The following is an 18,635-nucleotide window of genomic DNA, read 5'->3' as shown; positions in this document are numbered from 1 at the left end:
CGATTAGCAAATTATTTGATCAGCAGTAGTTTGTTTTGGAATTCCTACCTTTCTGGGTGCCTGACCTGGTAGATGGCAGACAACCTCTCCAAGAGAACAGAACCCCTGTTCTGTTGACTGCTTCCAATTACATGGGGGGTGTCTTTAGGCCATTGCTCTTTGTGCATCTTTTGAGGGGGCCAGGTTCTGGCTCTAGTCCCAGGTAGGCCTAGAACTCCTTCGATTGATTGTTGCCACGGTCTAATATATACACATCAGCCCGGTATAGCTCTGGGGAGCTAAAGGGGCTCTCCACAGAAAAATGATAGGCTGGATTACAAGAACTTTCCAATTCAATGATTCCATCACAATGGTTGTATTATTCAAATCACTTGTGCTGTCCTGTCTTGAGTACTGCTCAGTACTTACTTTCCCCTTCAAGGCAGGAGAGATTGCTGAAATAGAGAGAGGACAGAACATATATGGCATACATAGATGTGATAAAGCACCTAAATTATTGGGACTGTCTCAAAGCTCTCTAAATGTACTCACTAGAAAGGAGACGAGAGAGATATCAAATAATAAAATAAACCTACACAGCAAAATAACTTATTGGAGAGAACGATGTGGAAGAAAATGCAGAATAAAACTAGTGAAGAGCAAGGGTGCCATTGGCACAATCAGAGGTCCATGGTTGTTCAACATCTTCCCAGCGAGTATAAGAGACATTGCCGAAACAACCATGGACATCAAGAGAAAACTAGAAAATTTTCTTCAAGAAGTGCTGGACCAACCAGGCTGTGGTGGGTATGTGGGCCTGCGGGCTGCTCCAAGCAACAGCCTGTTGGACCAAGCTCTCTCAAGTCAAGCCTGGCCTCAGGCCTGGCTTGGGGAGTAGACCTACTCCCAGAACCCCATCAAGCAGGTATCAAGTAGATCCCCTCCCAAAACTAGCAGACTCACTTTTCAAGAGAAAAGAAGACGGCTGCAAACCGAGCTAAACAAAGCCCCAACTCCAAAGCCCTCAGACACTGGGGTAGGAGGCAAGAGGGGAAAATACCAGAGGGAGGGCGTATCAAGCCCTGTGCTATGCATGCTGGTGGCTATGTAAGAATATAAGAATTCTTGTATATATAAATATAAAAAAAAATTAAATCCCAAAGGGCAAGGAAGAGGAGATGCGGATGAAATCATTGAATTGACCAACACTTCCAAATCTGAGTCCCTTAACACCAACCATTGCAGGTATGGGGCATCTAACTGGGCACATAACCTACCTTTTTTTTTTTTTTTTTTTTTTTTTTTTTTTTTTTTTTTTGAGATATATACAAGAGTTGTTACATTCTTGTACAGCCACTAGTACGCGTAGCGTTTCGGGCACGTCCTTAATCCTATGGTCCCTGGAATACGATCCCCTGCCGCGAAGAATCGAGTTAGACGTTAGTTAGATGTTAGACGAGAACATGCAGAGAACAAGTCCCACATGACTCCAGGTCGAAGGTGTCCCCGACCCAGCAGGCACCATGGCGGAGGCAGAAAGTGCGAGTATCGCCTTGTGACAGACATTGCACAACCCTCAAACTTGCACAGGGTGAAAGCAGGTTCAGCAGGGATATCTACTGGACCAGCAAACCTGCAGAGGTTTTTCAGGGACTGCAGGGAAATGCCCTACAGAAAACCCAGGCACTGGGATAACTACACAATAACTCCAATATTAAATAGGAACAGGTCCTCCTGTGAAAAGAAGGGAAGTCTCAGCTCACCGTAGGCTGAGACAGCTGACCTTGGTATGCCTTGGTTAGGATGTACAATACCCAGTGTGCCACAGCAACCAAAATTCGCTCCCTACACCAGGGAAAACTTCAAAGCCAAAACAAATAGACTTAGGGCGAGGACCACAAGTGAGGAAGCCCTCTAATGGAGCAAACCCAAAACACTCCAGGGAAGAAACCCTGAGAGCACTACACTACACACACAGAAGAAAACCCTGTATATATGTAGCACCATGCGCTCTATATTCCTGGCTCATACAGCACACTCGTGCAATGAAACAGCAACAAAGGCAAAAAACTACCACTTGGCTGAAAGCAGAAAACTGGAGCCAGAGTGACTTAGCTACCATCAGCAAGAACTGATGGTGACGCAGCCAGCTAACATGGCCTGCTTCCCGTTTTCCCTTAAACAAGAGGGAAGGGGGTAGGTGCGACTAACGAGCTAGCACTAGTTTCACATGACAAGCCAAATGACTATTCATCCACCCACACAAAAAACTTACTTTCTCTTCTTCAGTGTTGCAGAAAGGCTTTCACTTTCTTCACATTTGTCATTACTATCTTTCACATCTTCATTCTCCTCTTCTTTAGCACTGTCCTTACTATCCACAATGTCCTCCATGACTATAGCCTCAGGTTTTGGCGGTTTTGGGGGTTTTGGTGTAGTCAGCTGAATTCTTGTCCAGTACAGAGGTCTCATAGCCATTTTAGGATTGACAGGCTGTTTGCGCAGGACTGTAATTAGGAAAGTATGTATTTTTGTATGTCATGGCAAATTTCACAGTACTGTATTTTTGTATGCATGATGCCGTTTGTTCATGGCAAAGTGTTGTCCTGTATTAGGACCAATATACAAAGCTGACAATGTTATATCACAATATTCTTGTGCCACATAATGAAAACTAAGATTTAAAGAAAGTAATAATAATGAATGACGTTCAGCAAACAACGTGAATACATAAATGCATTTTTAAAACTGTTTTCACAAAGACACTACTAAGCAAATGTTTTTCCCTTACATCTTTCCCCTTGTTATTACTTATGAGATACTCTATAATATACCTTTTACTTAACAGAGTACTGTATGCATGATGAAATCATGCAAACATGATGATTGCATGTGAAAATATTAAGGCTGTATGATGGATCGAACCTGCATACCTCTGAACTCCTTAGGCACACACAACTGGTATTGAGTTCTACTGGGAAGTTCAGGTATGCGAGTTCAATTATATTCTAGGGTCTCGGTATTTTCTCACAGTACAGTATGTTTTAAAATCAACTATATTATTCATTATTCATCAATTCATAATACATAATTAATTATATTAATATGCTCTTTCCTTTCTCTCAGAACACGAACCTCCATCTCTCTTAAACTTACTAACAAAACTCTGGATCCAACATATACAAGTACTGTAGAAGTAAAAATAATTAAGTAAGCTTATTTAAATCCATCCCAAGATTATCTAATTTGTTTTCCAAGTCAAATTTCCTGATTTTAAATATATTTTTTACAAATGTATTGGTCCATGAAGCTTATGCTAGTTATGATGATCCACTATAAGAAACAAAATTCGGTGACACCTCGGCTAACGAATACTCCTATTTACAAACTTTTCGGGTAACGAGCCCAATTTCTCAGGGAAATTCGAATCGGGTTACGAGCCTTGCCTCGGGAAACAAAGTTTGTTGATACGAGTATGGCCGAAACCAAACCTAGCATGTGGTGGCACGGCAATCGCGACTCAGTTTACCAGTGCCACCCGCCTAGTGATGATCGCGCCTGAATTCTTTGTAAAGAATTTGTTTTTTTTTTTACTTTTGGGCATTTGAACTTAAAAGTTGTCATTATATATCTCGCCATGGGTCCCAAGAAAGCCAGTGGTAAGGTTCAAGCCATGAAAACACATGTGAGAATGACTATAGAGGAAAACAAAATGCAAGATCATTCAAAATTTGAATGATCATTCGATCATTTTCGAGATTATTCGAAAACATGAAAATGGTGCACAGGTTGTTGAACTAGCTAGGCAGTACAACAAATCTATGTCAACAATATGCACTGTACTTGCTAAGAAAAACCAGAGTTGAATGTAATGAAATGCCATTTTCTGGGCGAGTCCTAAGGTATCCACCTAAGTGTAATTACCTAAGTGTAGTTACAGGATGATAGCTACGCTCGTGGTGTCCCGTCTCCCCAGCACTCTTTGTCATATAATGCTTTGAAATTACTTACAATTTTGGCCTCCACCACCTTCTCACCTAACTTGTTCCAACCGTCTACCACTCTGTTTGCGAAAGTAAATTTTCTTATATTTCTTCGGCATCTGTGTTTAGCTAGTTTATATCTATGACCTCTTGTTCTTAAAGTTCCAGGTCTCGGGAAATCTTCCCTATCGATTTTATCAATTCCTGTTATTATTTTGTCTGTAGTGATCATATCACCTTTTTCTTCTGTCTTCCAGTTTTGGCATATTTAATGCCTCTAACCTCTCATCGTAGCTCTTGCCCTTCAGTGGAGGCTTCCCAGAGTTATCGAGGCTGAGATGGATATCCCTAACTTTGGCATCAATGTGGGTGGAGTTCTAGACCTACCGGGCACCACGAGCCAGAACCTGGCCCCCTCAGAGAGGTACGAGGAGCAATGGCCTATAGAAATGCACATGTGATTTTGGAGCATTCTATATCTGCCATCAACTGGGACAGACACCCAGAAAGGCAAGCACCACAAAACAAACCCCTAATCTGATTAAAAACAACGAAAACAGGCAAACGAGTGGACAGAATTTCCCAATTGAAAACGAGCAAACAAGCCTGACATCACACAAGCCGCGCCACATACATGAAAGAGATGGTTGGGTTGACTGCATCTATCTGGACCTAAAAAAGGCTTTCGACAGAGTTCCCCATAAGAGGTTGTTCTGGAAACTGGAACATATTGGTGGAGTGACAGGTAAGCTACTAACATGGATGAAAAATTTCCTAACTGACAGAAAAATGAGGGCCGTAATCAGAGGCAAGGTATCGGATTGGAGGAATGTCACGAGTGGAGTACCACAGGGTTCAGTTCTTGCACCGGTAATGTTCATTGTCTACATAAACGATCTACCAGTGGGAATATAGAATTACATGAACATGTTTGCTGATGATGCCAAGATAATAGGGAAGATAAGAAACCTAGATGATTGTCATGCCCTTCAAGAAGACCTGGACAAATTAAGTATATGGAGTAACACTTGGCAAATGGAATTTAATGTGAATAAATGCCATGTTACGGAATGTGGAATAGGAGAACATAAACCCCACATAACCTATAAATTATGCGAGAAATCTTTAAAGAATTCTGACAAAGAAAGGGATCTAGGGGTGGTTCTAGATAGAAAACTGTCACCTGAGGACCACATTAAGAAGATTGTGCGAGGAGCCTATGCTACACTTTCTAACCTCAGAATTGCTTTTAAATACATGGATGGAGAACTACTGTACTAAAGAAATTGTTCACGACTTTTTATTAGACCAAAGCTGGAATATGCAGTTGTGTGGTGCCCGTATCTTAAGAAGCACATCAACAAACTGGAAAAGGTGCAACGACATGCCACTAAGTGGCTCCCAGAACTGAAGGACAAGAGCTACAAGGAGAGGTTAGAGACATTAAATATGCAAAAATTAGAAGATAGAAGAAAAAGAGGTGATATGATCACTACGTTCAAAATAGTAATAGGAATCAGTAAAATTGATTAGGAAGAATTCCCGAGACCCGGAACTTCAAGAACTCGTAGATTTAAACTAACGAAACAAAGCTGCCAGAGAAATATACGAAAATTCACTTTCGCAAACAGAGTGGTAGACGTTTGGAACAAGTTATGTGAGAAGGTGGTGGAGGCCAAAACCGTCAGTAATTTCAAAGCATTATATGACAGAGTGCTGGGGAGACGGGACACCACGAGCGTAGCTCTCATCCTGTAACTACACTTAGGTAATTACCCCAGGAAGCAGCCCGTGACAGCTGACTAACTCCCAGGTACCTATTTACTGCTAGGTAACAGGGGCATTCAGGGTGAAAGAAACTTTGCCCATTTGTTTCTGCCTCGTGCGGGAATCGAACCCGCGCCACAGAATTACGAGTCCTGCGCGCTATCCACCAGGCTACAAGGCCCCCCCTCGTAGCGATAATAATGATGTGATAATGATGTGATAGTGATGTGATAACTTCAGGGAGCCTCAGGGGCTTCCCTCAAGCTGGAGTGTTCCACGAGGAGCAGGTGGGTGGCTAAAAGAGTGACCGAGTAACCAGCTCTGAGGCGAACATTTCATCTACACTCTGTGCCATAATGTTTAAACCTACAGCTGAAATGTAAAGAAATTAATTAGTAAGAAAAAACTTGAAGGAAGAACTGACTACAGTACTAGGATATACAAGATTCAGTTTAAGTTACCGATGTTAAGGCAAAATTGTCAGCCTTAACCACTGTGATGCGCCGAGTTTATTGTGAAATTCCCCGTGCACATGAAATCAAGTGTTCCCAAAAAATTATTTTTTCTTTATAAAATAATAAATTCCCTTCCCTGAAAATGTCTATGTAAAAATAAATACCAAATTCCACTTACTTTGGCTGTGGGGACGTGGACAGGGTGCACTGCGACGTCATCAGGGACTGGTCGACCGTGCGTGACACGCCCAGACACAGTCGCGCGGCCATTCAAGCACCGGGTGATGCCACATATATATTTTCAATTATTTGTTCTATAAATTTCCAATGCGGTTTTATTTTTTTTATTGTATATGATGCATATTTGTGTCCTTTACAATATGTATACGGTAAAATATTCATAATTTTCCATGGAACTGTGATACATGTGTCAGTAATGTGTCCACAATAAATGTTTATTGTCACAAATATTTCTTGTTAAAAATTCACTAAAATTACAATATGTACAGTTTCACACACTATTTGCACAGTAACATTCTGTATTACACACTCAATTAATTATATGAGTTATTATATGAACATAGGGAGCCGGTCGGCCGAGCGGACAGCACGCTGGACTTGTGATCCTGTGGTCCTGGGTTCGATCCCAGGCGCCGGCGAGAAACATTGGGCAAAGTTTCTTTCACCCTATGCCCCTGTTACCTAGCAGTAAAATAGGTACCTGGGTGTTAGTCAGCTGTCACGGGCTGCTTCCTGGGGGTGGAGGCCTGGTCGAGGACCAGGCCGCGGGGACACTAAAAAGCCCCGAAATCATCTCAAGATAACCTCAAGACGTTTGCTGATGATGCCAAGATAATAGGGAACAAAAGAAACCTAGATGATTGTCATGCCCTTCAAGAAGACCTGGATAAAAGTATATGAAGCAACACTTGGAAAATGGAATTTAATGTGAATAAACGCCATGTTATGGAATGTGGAATTGGAGAACAGAGACCCCACAAAACCTATAAATTGTGAGAAATCTTTAAATAATTCTGACAAAGAAAGGGATCTAAGGGTGGTCCTAGATAGAAAACTGTCACCTGAGGACCACATTAAGAACATTGTGCAAGGAGCCTATGCTACACTTTCTAACTTCAGAATCGGTCTTTTACATACATGGATGGAGAAAGACTAAAGAAATTTTTCACGACTTTTGTTAGACCAGAGCTGGAATATGCAGCGGTTGTATGGTGCTCATATATAGAAGCACATCAACCAACTGGAAAGGTGCAACGACATGCCACTAAGTGGCTCCCAGAACTGAAGGACAAGAGCTACAAGGAGAGGTTAGAGGCATTAAATATGCAAAAACTAGAAGATAGAAGAAAAAGAGGCAATATGATCACTACATACAAAATAGTAACAGGAATTGATAAAATTGATAGGGAAGAATTCCCGAGACCCGGAACTTCAAGAACAAGAGGTCGTAGATTTAAACTCTATGAAACAAAGCTGCCAGAAAAATATAAGAAAATTCACTTTCGTAAACAGAGTGGTAGAAGGTTGGAACAAGTTATGTGAGAAGATGGTAGAGGCCAAAACCATCAGTAATTTCAAAGTGTTATATGACACAGAGTGCTGGAGAGATGGGACAAAACGAGCGTAGCTCTCGTCCTGTAACTACACTAAGGTAATTACTCAGTGCTTCGCAAGCGAGTAATAATCAACAAAGTAGTCCATGGTACATAGCTCGACTTCACTCTCGTTGCACCAGGTACAGATAGATTTTCGATTCCTGTTTCTTCATTCTGTGTGCTTGCAAATAATGCACTCACATACACCCTTAGGTTTAGTACTTGTAGGTGGTATGTAGCCAATCTTGTAAAGCATAAGGTAGTCTTGAAAAGATTATAGCAAAAGGTCAGTTTGTAAGGTAGTCGTGAAAAGATCGCTTTGTAAGGTCCCAAGCAGGATGATATTCAGCCAGCCTCGAAGAGCGTCCGTCAGTCAAGAAGAGATTCAGCTATTCTTGAAAATATCTATGGAAAACACCACCATGGAAGCCGCTAACACTGTTCATCTATGCTACTTGTGTCAGATGCATCATCACTGAACCCAGAAAATGATTCTTTTATGTATCATCTAAATAAATTGGAGATGGCATAGGTGGGCAAGGGTGGCGCTTAGAGCTACAACTGGAGATGCTCGCTGTATCGTCCTCATAGGTGCTGTATCACTTGCATCCGACCTTTGTGTTAGGTCGTTATTGCGCCTAGCTTTACCAATATTATGGCACTTATGTTCTTCAAACAATAAGGTTTGAATTTCACCGACAGAGCGCGATCTTTCAACACCGCATCGGACAGGTGTATGGGAGCCAGAGGCGTGTGCGCCACCCATGGTTGCTCATTCAGTACTAACCCAGCCAGCAGCCCTAGGGTATTCTGGGAATTTTTTCCAAGATGGCTGCGTCTCACTGCAGGTCGTAAGAGTCCATTTCATACACAACCAACAGCGCACACATTTAGAATGGGTACGAAATAATAAAAGTTTTCTCGGTTGGCGCAGTTTCCCACCGACCGAGAATACTCGGTTGGCTCAGTTCAGTGGTTAATGCTGTGTAGAAAGATTAGAACAAAGAAAATCAAGATAACATACAGAATGGCCTATACTGTATATACAAAATATACCAGGTGACAAATACTAATTTGTTGTTTCAGGTTGAATATAACCAAGTATTACCTACAATATGCAAAGCAAAGTTATTACCATACAAGAAAATATTAAGAGTCAGCTAAAACAGTTATACAATATAATGCAACGAGTAAGAATGATGACACAAAGAATAAGAAAGGAATACAAATTATAATATAATAAAAATAAATTTATCAAATAGTGATAAATCATAATATTTTAAATAAACTAATAATTTAGTGAAGCATAAGCATAGTTTAATTAAGCTCAGTGGTAATGTGGTTCAGCTAAGTTGGCATCCAGTGTAGTCAAACAGTATTTGCAGACTTTAAACAGCAAAGTGAGGATGATGATTAGGCTGTAATACAGGTAATGTGTATTGTATCAGGTAGACTCCTAGGTGTGGGGAAGTATTTCACACTCTCCATTTCCACATGGGATAAAAACACGAGACCCATTAATCTATTTGCCATTGTCAACTCCTACTTGTATGTTTTGATGAAAGTAATTTTCTGACGGGAACCCCCTCCGGCTCCTTGGAGATATCAAACTAATATACGCTATATTAGTCTAGGGCATAAGTCAATGGAGATTTGCCTACCGAGGACCATGAGCCAGAACCTGGCCCCCTCAGAGAGGCACAAGGATCAACGGCATATAGAAACCCCCAAGTGTTTGGGATCATTCCATGTCTGCCATCGACCGGGGTAAGGCACCCACAAAGGTAGGCATAACAAAACTGACCCCACCTGGTAAGAAATTGTAACCGAAGACCGAACAGACACAAAACTCCCCAAAATACTGGTGTTGAATGTAATGAAACACCATTTTCTGGGTGAGCCCCGGAGGCTCCCTGGAGCTTATCGAACTAATGTATGTTATATTAGACCGGGATATTAGCTATGGAGTTCAGACCTACCAGGGACCAGCACCAGAACCTGGCCCCCATCAGAGAGGTTTCAGGGAGCAATGGCCCGGGAAAACCCCCTTGTGGTTGGGGGTTTTCCTTATCTGCCATCGACTGGGGTTAGGCACCCAGAAAGGTAGGCATAACAAAACAAACCCTCAAGGTAAGAAACTAAAACAAAAAAAACGAACAAAGGTAGAAACTCCCTACAATCCCAAGGAAACAAGCAAACAAGCAAGCAATTATCACAATTTACTGCCTTGCAGGTCATCAGTGCAGCCCCCTCCCCTAGAGGGGGATGGGGGCCCCCGGACCTCACCGTGCCGGCTGCCTTTAGTTCGGAAACTAGGCTTCAACCAACGCGAAAAAACCCACCCGTTGGATGGGAGGGTTGCCAGGAAGCCTCTGGAGCTCACCCAGAAAAAGCATTTCATTACAATCGATGCTGGTTTTCTGTGGGAAGCCCCTACAGCTCCCTGGAGCTACATACCCAAAGAGAAGGGAAATCGGGACTTACCCGGGAGGCAGCGGCCACAAACTCCTCAACGCGAAGTCGAGACAACTGGCTGCAACCTGCGACCCAAAGCAACGCAAGAACGCCGAGGAGCTGGCACGTTCACCAAATAACGGGCGGCCAGAACCCTGTTCGACTTCCAAAATCCATGTGCCCGAATACGAGCCCAAGACATGTTACCAAACACAGCAGCCAAAGCTGCAAGCTTCCAAACGTCATGGGTGCGAGGATAGGCTGCAGGCTGGCTAGACTTAATAACCCTGCGGACAACCTGGGAGACCCAAGCACTGGAACAGGGAACGAGGGAAACCAGATCAACCCAAAGCGCCTCCCCAGCCACTCCAGCTGAGGCGCAGGTAACAGCGAAGAGCCGCAATCGGACACAACACATGATGCACCCCCGGCTGAACCAACCAAGCATTAATGACCCACGGACCCCTCTGGAAAGCAACTGTCTCGTTCTTCACCAGAAAAGATGAAGAAGGCTGCAAACATATAAACCTAACCCCAGGACCAAAGAGCAGAAACCCCTGCGCCGGAGGAGAGCATGAAGCTCCCCTACCCGACCCCAGAGGCCAATGCCAACAAAAACAAAGCCTTGGAAAAACAATCTTGAACCGAAGGGGCCACCACAAACCGAGGAGAGGAAAGATAGGAGAACACCCTGTCCAAGGACCAGGATGGCTCAGGCGGCACATGAGCAGGCCGGAGGCGAAACATAGCACAAGAAAGCTTACGAAATGGGGCGGATGTGACGTCCACCCCGAACGCTAGCTGGAGCGGCTCCACAAGTGCCGCACGATACGAGGGGACAGTATTAGGCATCCAATGACAGTCCTGATAAAGCCAAGAAAGAAAGGACAAGACAACCCGATCCGAAAGAGAAGACAACCTACGAAGAGCAAAAGAAATGGCAAAAAAAAAAAAAAAGCCAGGAAACTTCATACTGTCGCCGAGACGAATCACTCAGGTGGGCAGGTGGGACACCATCAACGAAGCCACCTAATCACCATAGAAATGGTGATACACCCACGTCAAAAAGACCAGACGCAAAGAGCAGAGCAGAAGAACACGCTCGGTGTCCGAACACGCCCCGTGTTTGGACACCGAGCAAATAGCGCCGGAAACCAAGGCTGGAAGGGGCACCAAGGGGCCACAAGGACTACTCTCCCTGGGAAGGTCTCCAACCGAGCCAGAACCCGAAGCAACAGCTGGACCCGTGGGAAGAGATACAGGTAACCCCACCTCAACCAGTCCTGCCGAAAAGCATCCACCACGAACGCCTCACTGTCGGGAAAGGGAGTCAAATAGACTGGGAGATGCCGAGACCACGCCGACGCGAAGAGGTCCACGTCTGGGAGTCCGTACATCTGGAAGATCCAACGAAACGAGTCGTCGTCTACCGTCCATTCTGTGGACAGGGGAATGAGGCGAGACAGGCTGTCTGCCAGGACATTGGACACTCCCCAGATATGAACCGCACCGAGAGCCAAACCCCGAGAATCCAGCAGACGAACCACTCGAAGGGACCAACCACAGAGGCAAGGGCTGATGAGAACCCCCACGGTTCAGGCAATGAACCACCGGAGAAGAGTCCGAATGGAGCCGGATGGTCGATCCCCGAGCGATCCGAACCCTCCAAAGTGTGAACAGACTGCCGCGAATTCCCAGACCATGCTGTGAGCCCGATGGAAAGACAGATCCTACCGTCTCCGGCTGGCCTGGTGAGCACTTATCACAAAGCCCCCGCCGAGAGACAATGCATCCGTGAACACATTGAGCAAAGGCTCAGGAAGGCGCCAAGGCACCGAACCCCGAAAACCCTGAAGAGGACGCAGGTGACGCAGCAACCAACACAAAGATCGTGAGAGAGGTGGAAGGGGCGTCCCCAAAGGAACCAAAACAGATGCCGAAGCCAAACCCGACCAGGCGGGTAGACTAGCACGGCGAAGTTCAGACTTCCACACAACTGCTAGGGCAACTGCCGAGTGACCTGGGACCCCTTCAGAAACAGCCAATGGAGGGACCGCAGCTGCAGCAACGCCTCAGGAGGGAGAGACAAGGAAGTGGTCTGAGAATCCCAAACAAGACCCAGCCAGGTCCAAACCTGGGACAGAACCAGATGGGACTTCCTCCAGTTCACCAGGAACCTGAACCTGGCGAACTGGGAAAGAACCATATCTCTGGCGAGCAGACAAGCTGACTGACTGGGAGCCCACACCAGCCAGTCGTCGAGGTAGGCCAAAACCCGAATCCCTATAAGATGCAGATGGGTCACCACAGCCCGGGTCAGATGCGTGAAAACCAGAGGGGTCAGATTCAAGCCAACAGGTAGGCAACGAAAGCGGTAAGTGTGACGCCCCACCATGAAACCTAACCAGTCCCTGAACCCCGGATGAATAGGAATGTGCCAATAAGCATCCTTGAGGTCCAGGGACACCATCCAGGCACCCAGCTCCAACAGAAGCCGGACCTAAGACAGTAGTCATCTGAAAGGAGGGCAAGGAATCCAAGGGTTCAGACAGGATAAGTCCAGAATAAACCTCATATCCGCACAGTCCCATTTTGGCACTGGAAACAGGCGGGAAACCCAGTTGAGGGATGGGGTCGTTTCGACCATGCTCAAGCGCACCCACTCCAAGATGACTTGATGAAGCGCAGGAAAAGAAACCTGCCTTGTTAGCCCCAAACCCCCAAAAGGAGAACAGGCTGCCCAACGCCACCTCAGGCCGAATGATACGACCGAAAAGGCCCATAAATCATAGGACCAAGGGTGGGCAAAGAGCGAGAATCCCCCTTATCGCCCCGTTGATAGGGCGAACCTCGAAAGGCTGACGCCCCTTACGAGAACCCAAATGTCGAACATGGCGAACACCGCGCCGACCAGACGACGCCGGACCGAAGGTAACGTCGGCTCAGAAACTGGCACCAATGGTCCACCTTGACCAGCGAAACCTGGAACCCTGCAAGACCCCTCCAAGACTGCCAAGAATGACCACCCCGGAGAACCAACAAGTCCGACATAGACGAAGCCGCTTGCAGAAACAAAGCCCACAGCCTCTGCAAACACCAACGGACAAAACAGAGACGAGAACCTGGAGCCAGGCCCCAAGTGGATTCCAAAGAGGACGAGCACAGCCTGATGGCACACGAGGTGAGACGCAAAAAGCAGAGACACCGCTTCCTTCAGGAGGGGCACAAAGAGCTTCCACAGTGCAGCCGACACCCCTAGCTGCCGAAGTCAGCACCCCAGACAAAGGCCCTTCGCTCAACGCTTCCCCATCCTCCTCAAGCCAGGCAGAAGACAGCTTGAGAAGGGAAAAGCAATGCAAGACTGAAGCCAAATGGCCATGGGCGCGGAAATCCTCCGCAACCAACGAAGCCAAAAGAAGAGGAACCTTCATGTGAAGCTGGAAAAGGCCAACATCCCGAGAAAGCACAGGGGCGAACAAGCACGCATTAAGGTGCTCAAACTCGCCCCCGAGGTAAACCTACCGAAATGAAGAAGTTTCACGCCAATCAAACATACGGGTCCGATAGAACCCATGCCACGCCCCCCAACAAAAAGAAAGCCCAAATCATACTCATACAGGGAAGGAGAGTAAGAAAACCCCTCCCCCTGCAACAATAAGCCCTGTGAGGAAGGCAAAAGCACTCAAGCGGGGTCAAAGGGGTACCCAAGGCCCCCAGGTCGACTCGTCCCCAGCTCCAAGATCCCCACCCCGTCGCGACCCGGGGCAGAGCCGTCCTCCAAACCCTCTAACCCTGAAGAAAAGGCGGAGTCCAGGGAAAAGGCAGACAAGAAGGGGGTCTGCTGGTGGGACTCAGAAGCCTTGGCAGGAGGAACCGGATCAAATGCCTCCGTCTCCAACCCGAATGGGACAGCCCCCCAAAGCCGCACGAGCCACATTACCAACTAAACCGTGCCGAATCCGAAACCCTCAAACATTTTGGAGCCGGACACAGCATGGGAGGTGCAGAATGAACCACAAGGGAAGGGCCAGGGAGCGCAGAAGGAGCCCAAGTCAAAGCGACTAACACGCTCAGGCCCGGGTCCCTAAAACAAAAGCTGGGCAGCCGCGGGCATCCGGGTGGGGAAACCAACCTAGCACATTGTAGTAACCTAAACCTAACATGCAGCGCTGATGCTGTCTGTATTCTAACAGGAACATCCTCAGAGTAAAACTGGAGCACAACCAGAGAACACGACTCCCAAGACTCCGGGTCGAAGGTGTCGATGACCCAATGGGCAGCATGACGGCGGTAAAACAGGTGACTGTCACCCTGAGACAAGGGCACACAGCAATCTTTAAACCCGCACAAGGCAGGTTGGAACTCGGGAGATGCATCCATGGGTCGACAGAGCCCCGACAGGTTTCCAGGGCCCATAGGGTAACAACTACGGGAAGTCTGAGCAGGGTACCTGGTTGATACAGTTCTGGGAGTTCTTCTACTCCCCAAGCCGGCCCGAGGCCAGACTCGACTTGTGAGAGTTTGGTCTACCAGGCTGTTGCTTGGAGCGGCCCAGTGGTTACCAAGGTGTTGGTAACCGGTTAAAAAACCCAAACTAACAAGGGGTAGATGATAACACCGAAACCCCTGTGATGTATACAAGCACGGGCCTAGCAGAGGGCCACCAAAACAGTATCAGGGAACCAATAGTCCCACGAGGTAGAACCCCCACTAGGTAAGCAAAAACAAAGAAAAAACCCGCAAACGTACACCGTCCCCAGAGGCAACAGGAACCGATCGCCACCTAGGTGGAAGGCCGCGCAACACCTTGACGCCCTAACCAGCACACCACCACTCCCTACCCAAGGCCAAACAAGGGCAGGCAGCGCGGTGAGGTTCGGGGAACCCCCTCCCCCTCTCGGGGAGGGGAGGGTTGCGCGGATGACCGGAGCGGCAGTAAATCGTGATAATTGCTTGTTTCCTTGGGATTGTAGGGAGTTTCTACCTTTGTTCGGTTTTTTGTTTTAGTTTCTAAAATCAATTAAACGTTTTGCCTCGGCGAGGTTCAGTTTCAGCTTCTCTCTATCTTCTTTTGAAAGATCTCGTCTTAACGACCATACTTTCCCTTCCTCATCACTTTGTAATTTTCTAGCATTCCTCAGTACTTCTTCCATCTGTTTGGCACCATTTAGGGTGATCCTCAAAGGTCGATCTTTCCCTTTTACATATCTGCCTATTCTCCTGTAGTTGCACACATTCTCTATGGTAGCAAGACTTTCCACGAGGTCAACAATTTTATCTACTACCTTTGCTTCTTCTACAGCTCTTTCTGACCTAGATGTTATCTCCTTTTCTTTGCAACCAAAAATTATCAGGGACTTGCTCCGATCAACTGTGTTTTGCACCAACTTCGGGTTAGATGCCAATTCCTCTCTCACTTCCAGCCTAATGTTTGTTTTATCTTGGTTGCTGCAGTGTTTGGCTTCCTTTACTGCTTCTTCAATTTTTTCCTTCTCCTTGGCCACTTGTGCATATGTGGGGGTATGTCTATGTCTGTAACGGAATATCGGAATATAATGTACCTGAATATAATGCATCATTGATCACCATTCCGGTTTCATAGTCGCACAGTACAAAGAAGTTGAGGCCAAAATGGTGCCATTTCAGTGGGATGTACAGTTTGAAGAGACAACATCCCTTTCAAAGAACTAGGGATTCATCAATGACAACATTCTGTCCTGGTACAAAGTAATCTCAAAATTTTCCTCTGATATCACTGAACATTTTTTGCACTCTGCAAAGCCGATCATTTTTATCAACATTTGCAATGTTTTCAATGTGTAAGCACAGTAGTAGTATCAGGAACCTGTCTCGTGACATGTACTTGATGAACATAGGGGGGTGAAACAGTGCATTCTTTGTTCCAATAATTCTGTATGGCGTGCTTCACCGAATGTTTCATGAGCATACACAGAGCAAAGAACACGTACAACTCAGCCATGTCCGTGTCCTTCCAACGTATCATACGTGAAGCAGGTAATAAGCCACCTGCAACAAGTTGCTCTGCATGTGTGGCAACGTGCTACGTTGCTGACAATTTAATTACTGCTGGAGAATCCACATCCGGTGGGGCTGGGGATGGCGAGTTTGTTTCAATGTCGACATAGGCAGTAGAGTCATCTTCAGAAGACAACTGCAGGAGCAGTTGGTAGCGGTATCATTGCAGGTGATGTAGTCGCAGGTATATCTTGAGGTTATCTTGAGATGATTTCGGGGCTTTTTAGTGTCCCCGCGGCCCGGTCCTCGACCAGGCCTCCACCCCCAGGAAGCAGCCCGTGACAACTGACTAACACCCAGGTACCTATTTTACTGCTAGGTAACAGTAGGTAACAGGTATGACTGAAGTAGTAGGGTCCGGGTTGACAGATGTCTCTGGCATAGGGTCGAACTCTGGCTGAGAAGAGCAGGCAGGAAACATGTCCTCTGGTATCACAAAGGTCGGTAGCTGGTTCACTTTGTACAGGTCATTCAGAATTCTGTACCGTCGTTTCAGATCTCCACCTGAGAGTTCCGTTGCGAAGTGAATCAGAGCTGCAACAGTGGTGCCAGGGGTGGCTGGAGGCAGCGTGAGTGGCGACGGCTGGCTGGCTTAGTTGATTGGTGTCATCTGGGACCATGAACGGCTGCCGTGGGAGCTGCTGGTCCAGTAGTTTGGTTGCGTGCTGCTCGCGGCACCACTTGTCGGGAGTGCAGGAAAAGCTTCTTCTTGTATATTGAAAGCTTTCGGTCTGGGTGTCGGGTTTCCTTGTCTGGCGTCAACCATCTTCTTGATTTCAGCTTTCCTGGTGGGACAGTGGTGAGAGATATCCGTGTGATCACCGTTGCAGAGTACACAACGTTGAGTAGTGGCATTGTAGGTCCTGTATTGGTGGTTGCCAGCACATATGCTGCATTTCTGCAGTGGGTTGGGGAACTTCTGGGAGTAGTGGGTGTACTGGTAACACCTAAAACAATGGCGTAGGCGGACATAATGCTGCCTAGCGATCTGGTGGGGTTTGCAGGTCACACCAAAGCATCTGAGGCCGTTGTCGGCTGTGAGAATAGCCTCTGCCAGAGTGAGGGTGACCTTGAGGGTGGGCTTCCCGTTCTCGCCCTGCTGGATGAGGTGGGCCGAGATGGCCGAGAGATAGATTCAGAGCGTTGATGCTCTTTACGATCTCAGTAATGGGTTGCTCTGCAATGATATCGCTCACTCTGTGAACAAAGATTGTCCTCACTGCTTTGAATTGATGGGGAGGTAGGAGTGTTAAGCCCTTTGCCTCTAGAGCCATGAGCGTTGCCGTGGTGAACAGAACCTCGAGTGTTACTGCACTGCTGAACAGTATCTGGGGTCCAGTTTCCTCCATAATGACGTCGATGGGTGCTACCCCTGAGATCGACGTCAGTAGGGCCATGATCTCTGCCTTGGTGTATCTGGTGTCAGTTCCTCGGAACTTCACCTTAACCCTGAACAGCATGATGCCATTTTGCAGGCACTACGCCATCGATCAGGAGGGAAGCGCTCTCGTTGCTGCTCAATGTTTACCCACCCAGCAGTGCTGCTATGAACACTTTAGGTTTTCGGTGTTGCAGTAGTCTAGGTTGTACCTAGTTTATTGCTGAGGATTTGTTGTTCTCTAGCTTCTACGTCAGGCTGCGAGCAGCCGCGTCCAACAGCCTGGTTGATCAGTCCGGCAACCAGGAGGCCTGGTCGACGACCGGGCCGCAGGGACGCTAAGCCCCGGAAGCACCTCAAGGTAGCCTCAAGGTAAGGTACTTGGTGTTTAGGGACTCAGATTTGGGGGTGGTGGTCAGTTCAATTGTGGTTCCATCTACACCTCTTGCTTTCCTGGTGGGTAAGGTTCACCCTTCTCCTTCCCCCTGCTTCCGGCTCTGCAGCATCGGAGGGTTTCGGAGGCGGGGCAAGGTTAAGCTTGGGAAGTGGCTTGAGCGGAACTGAGGTTTGCCCCTTCCATACGGGTCTGTCCCGTGTTCGGACCTGGCTGAGTTTTGTTTAGGGTTCTTGGGCCGCTCCTTGACTTTCCCTCCAGAAGTGTTGCTGCGGCTGTGGTCCCGCCTTCGGCTGTTCATGAGGCGGTCCTGGGATGCTCGGTGGTTGCTCGAGCGGTTGTGCAGGAGTCTGAACTTTGACGTGCTGGTCTGTCCGCGGGGTCAGGTTTGGCTTCGGCGTCTGTTTGGTTTCTTCGGAGACTCCCCTTCCGCCTCTCTTGCAATCGTTGGGTTCGTTCCTCCGGGGAGCTTGTGTTGGTGCTGCGTCACCAGCTTCCTCTTTGGGGTTTTCATGATTCCGTGCCTTGACACCTCCCCGAGCCTTCGCTCGATATGTTCACGGACGGGTCATC

At 47.0% G+C, this 18,635-nt stretch overlaps 1 protein-coding gene across 1 annotated transcript in view; it reads right to left on the bottom strand.

Moving 5' to 3' along the window:
- LOC123773279 (uncharacterized) overlaps positions 1-18,635 on the bottom strand; it is a gene marked incomplete in the record, with an annotated part of 416,855 nt that overhangs the window by 174,352 nt on the left and 223,868 nt on the right. The window contains 1 exon segment of the mRNA XM_069317846.1: positions 2,255-2,486. Within this exon segment, the coding sequence (XP_069173947.1) occupies positions 2,255-2,486 (232 nt within the window).

This window comes from Procambarus clarkii, chromosome 89 (assembly GCF_040958095.1).
Source record: "Procambarus clarkii isolate CNS0578487 chromosome 89, FALCON_Pclarkii_2.0, whole genome shotgun sequence".
Taxonomy (NCBI): Eukaryota; Metazoa; Arthropoda; class Malacostraca; order Decapoda; family Cambaridae; genus Procambarus; species Procambarus clarkii.
This window is presented reverse-complemented; position numbering and strand designations above follow the sequence as displayed.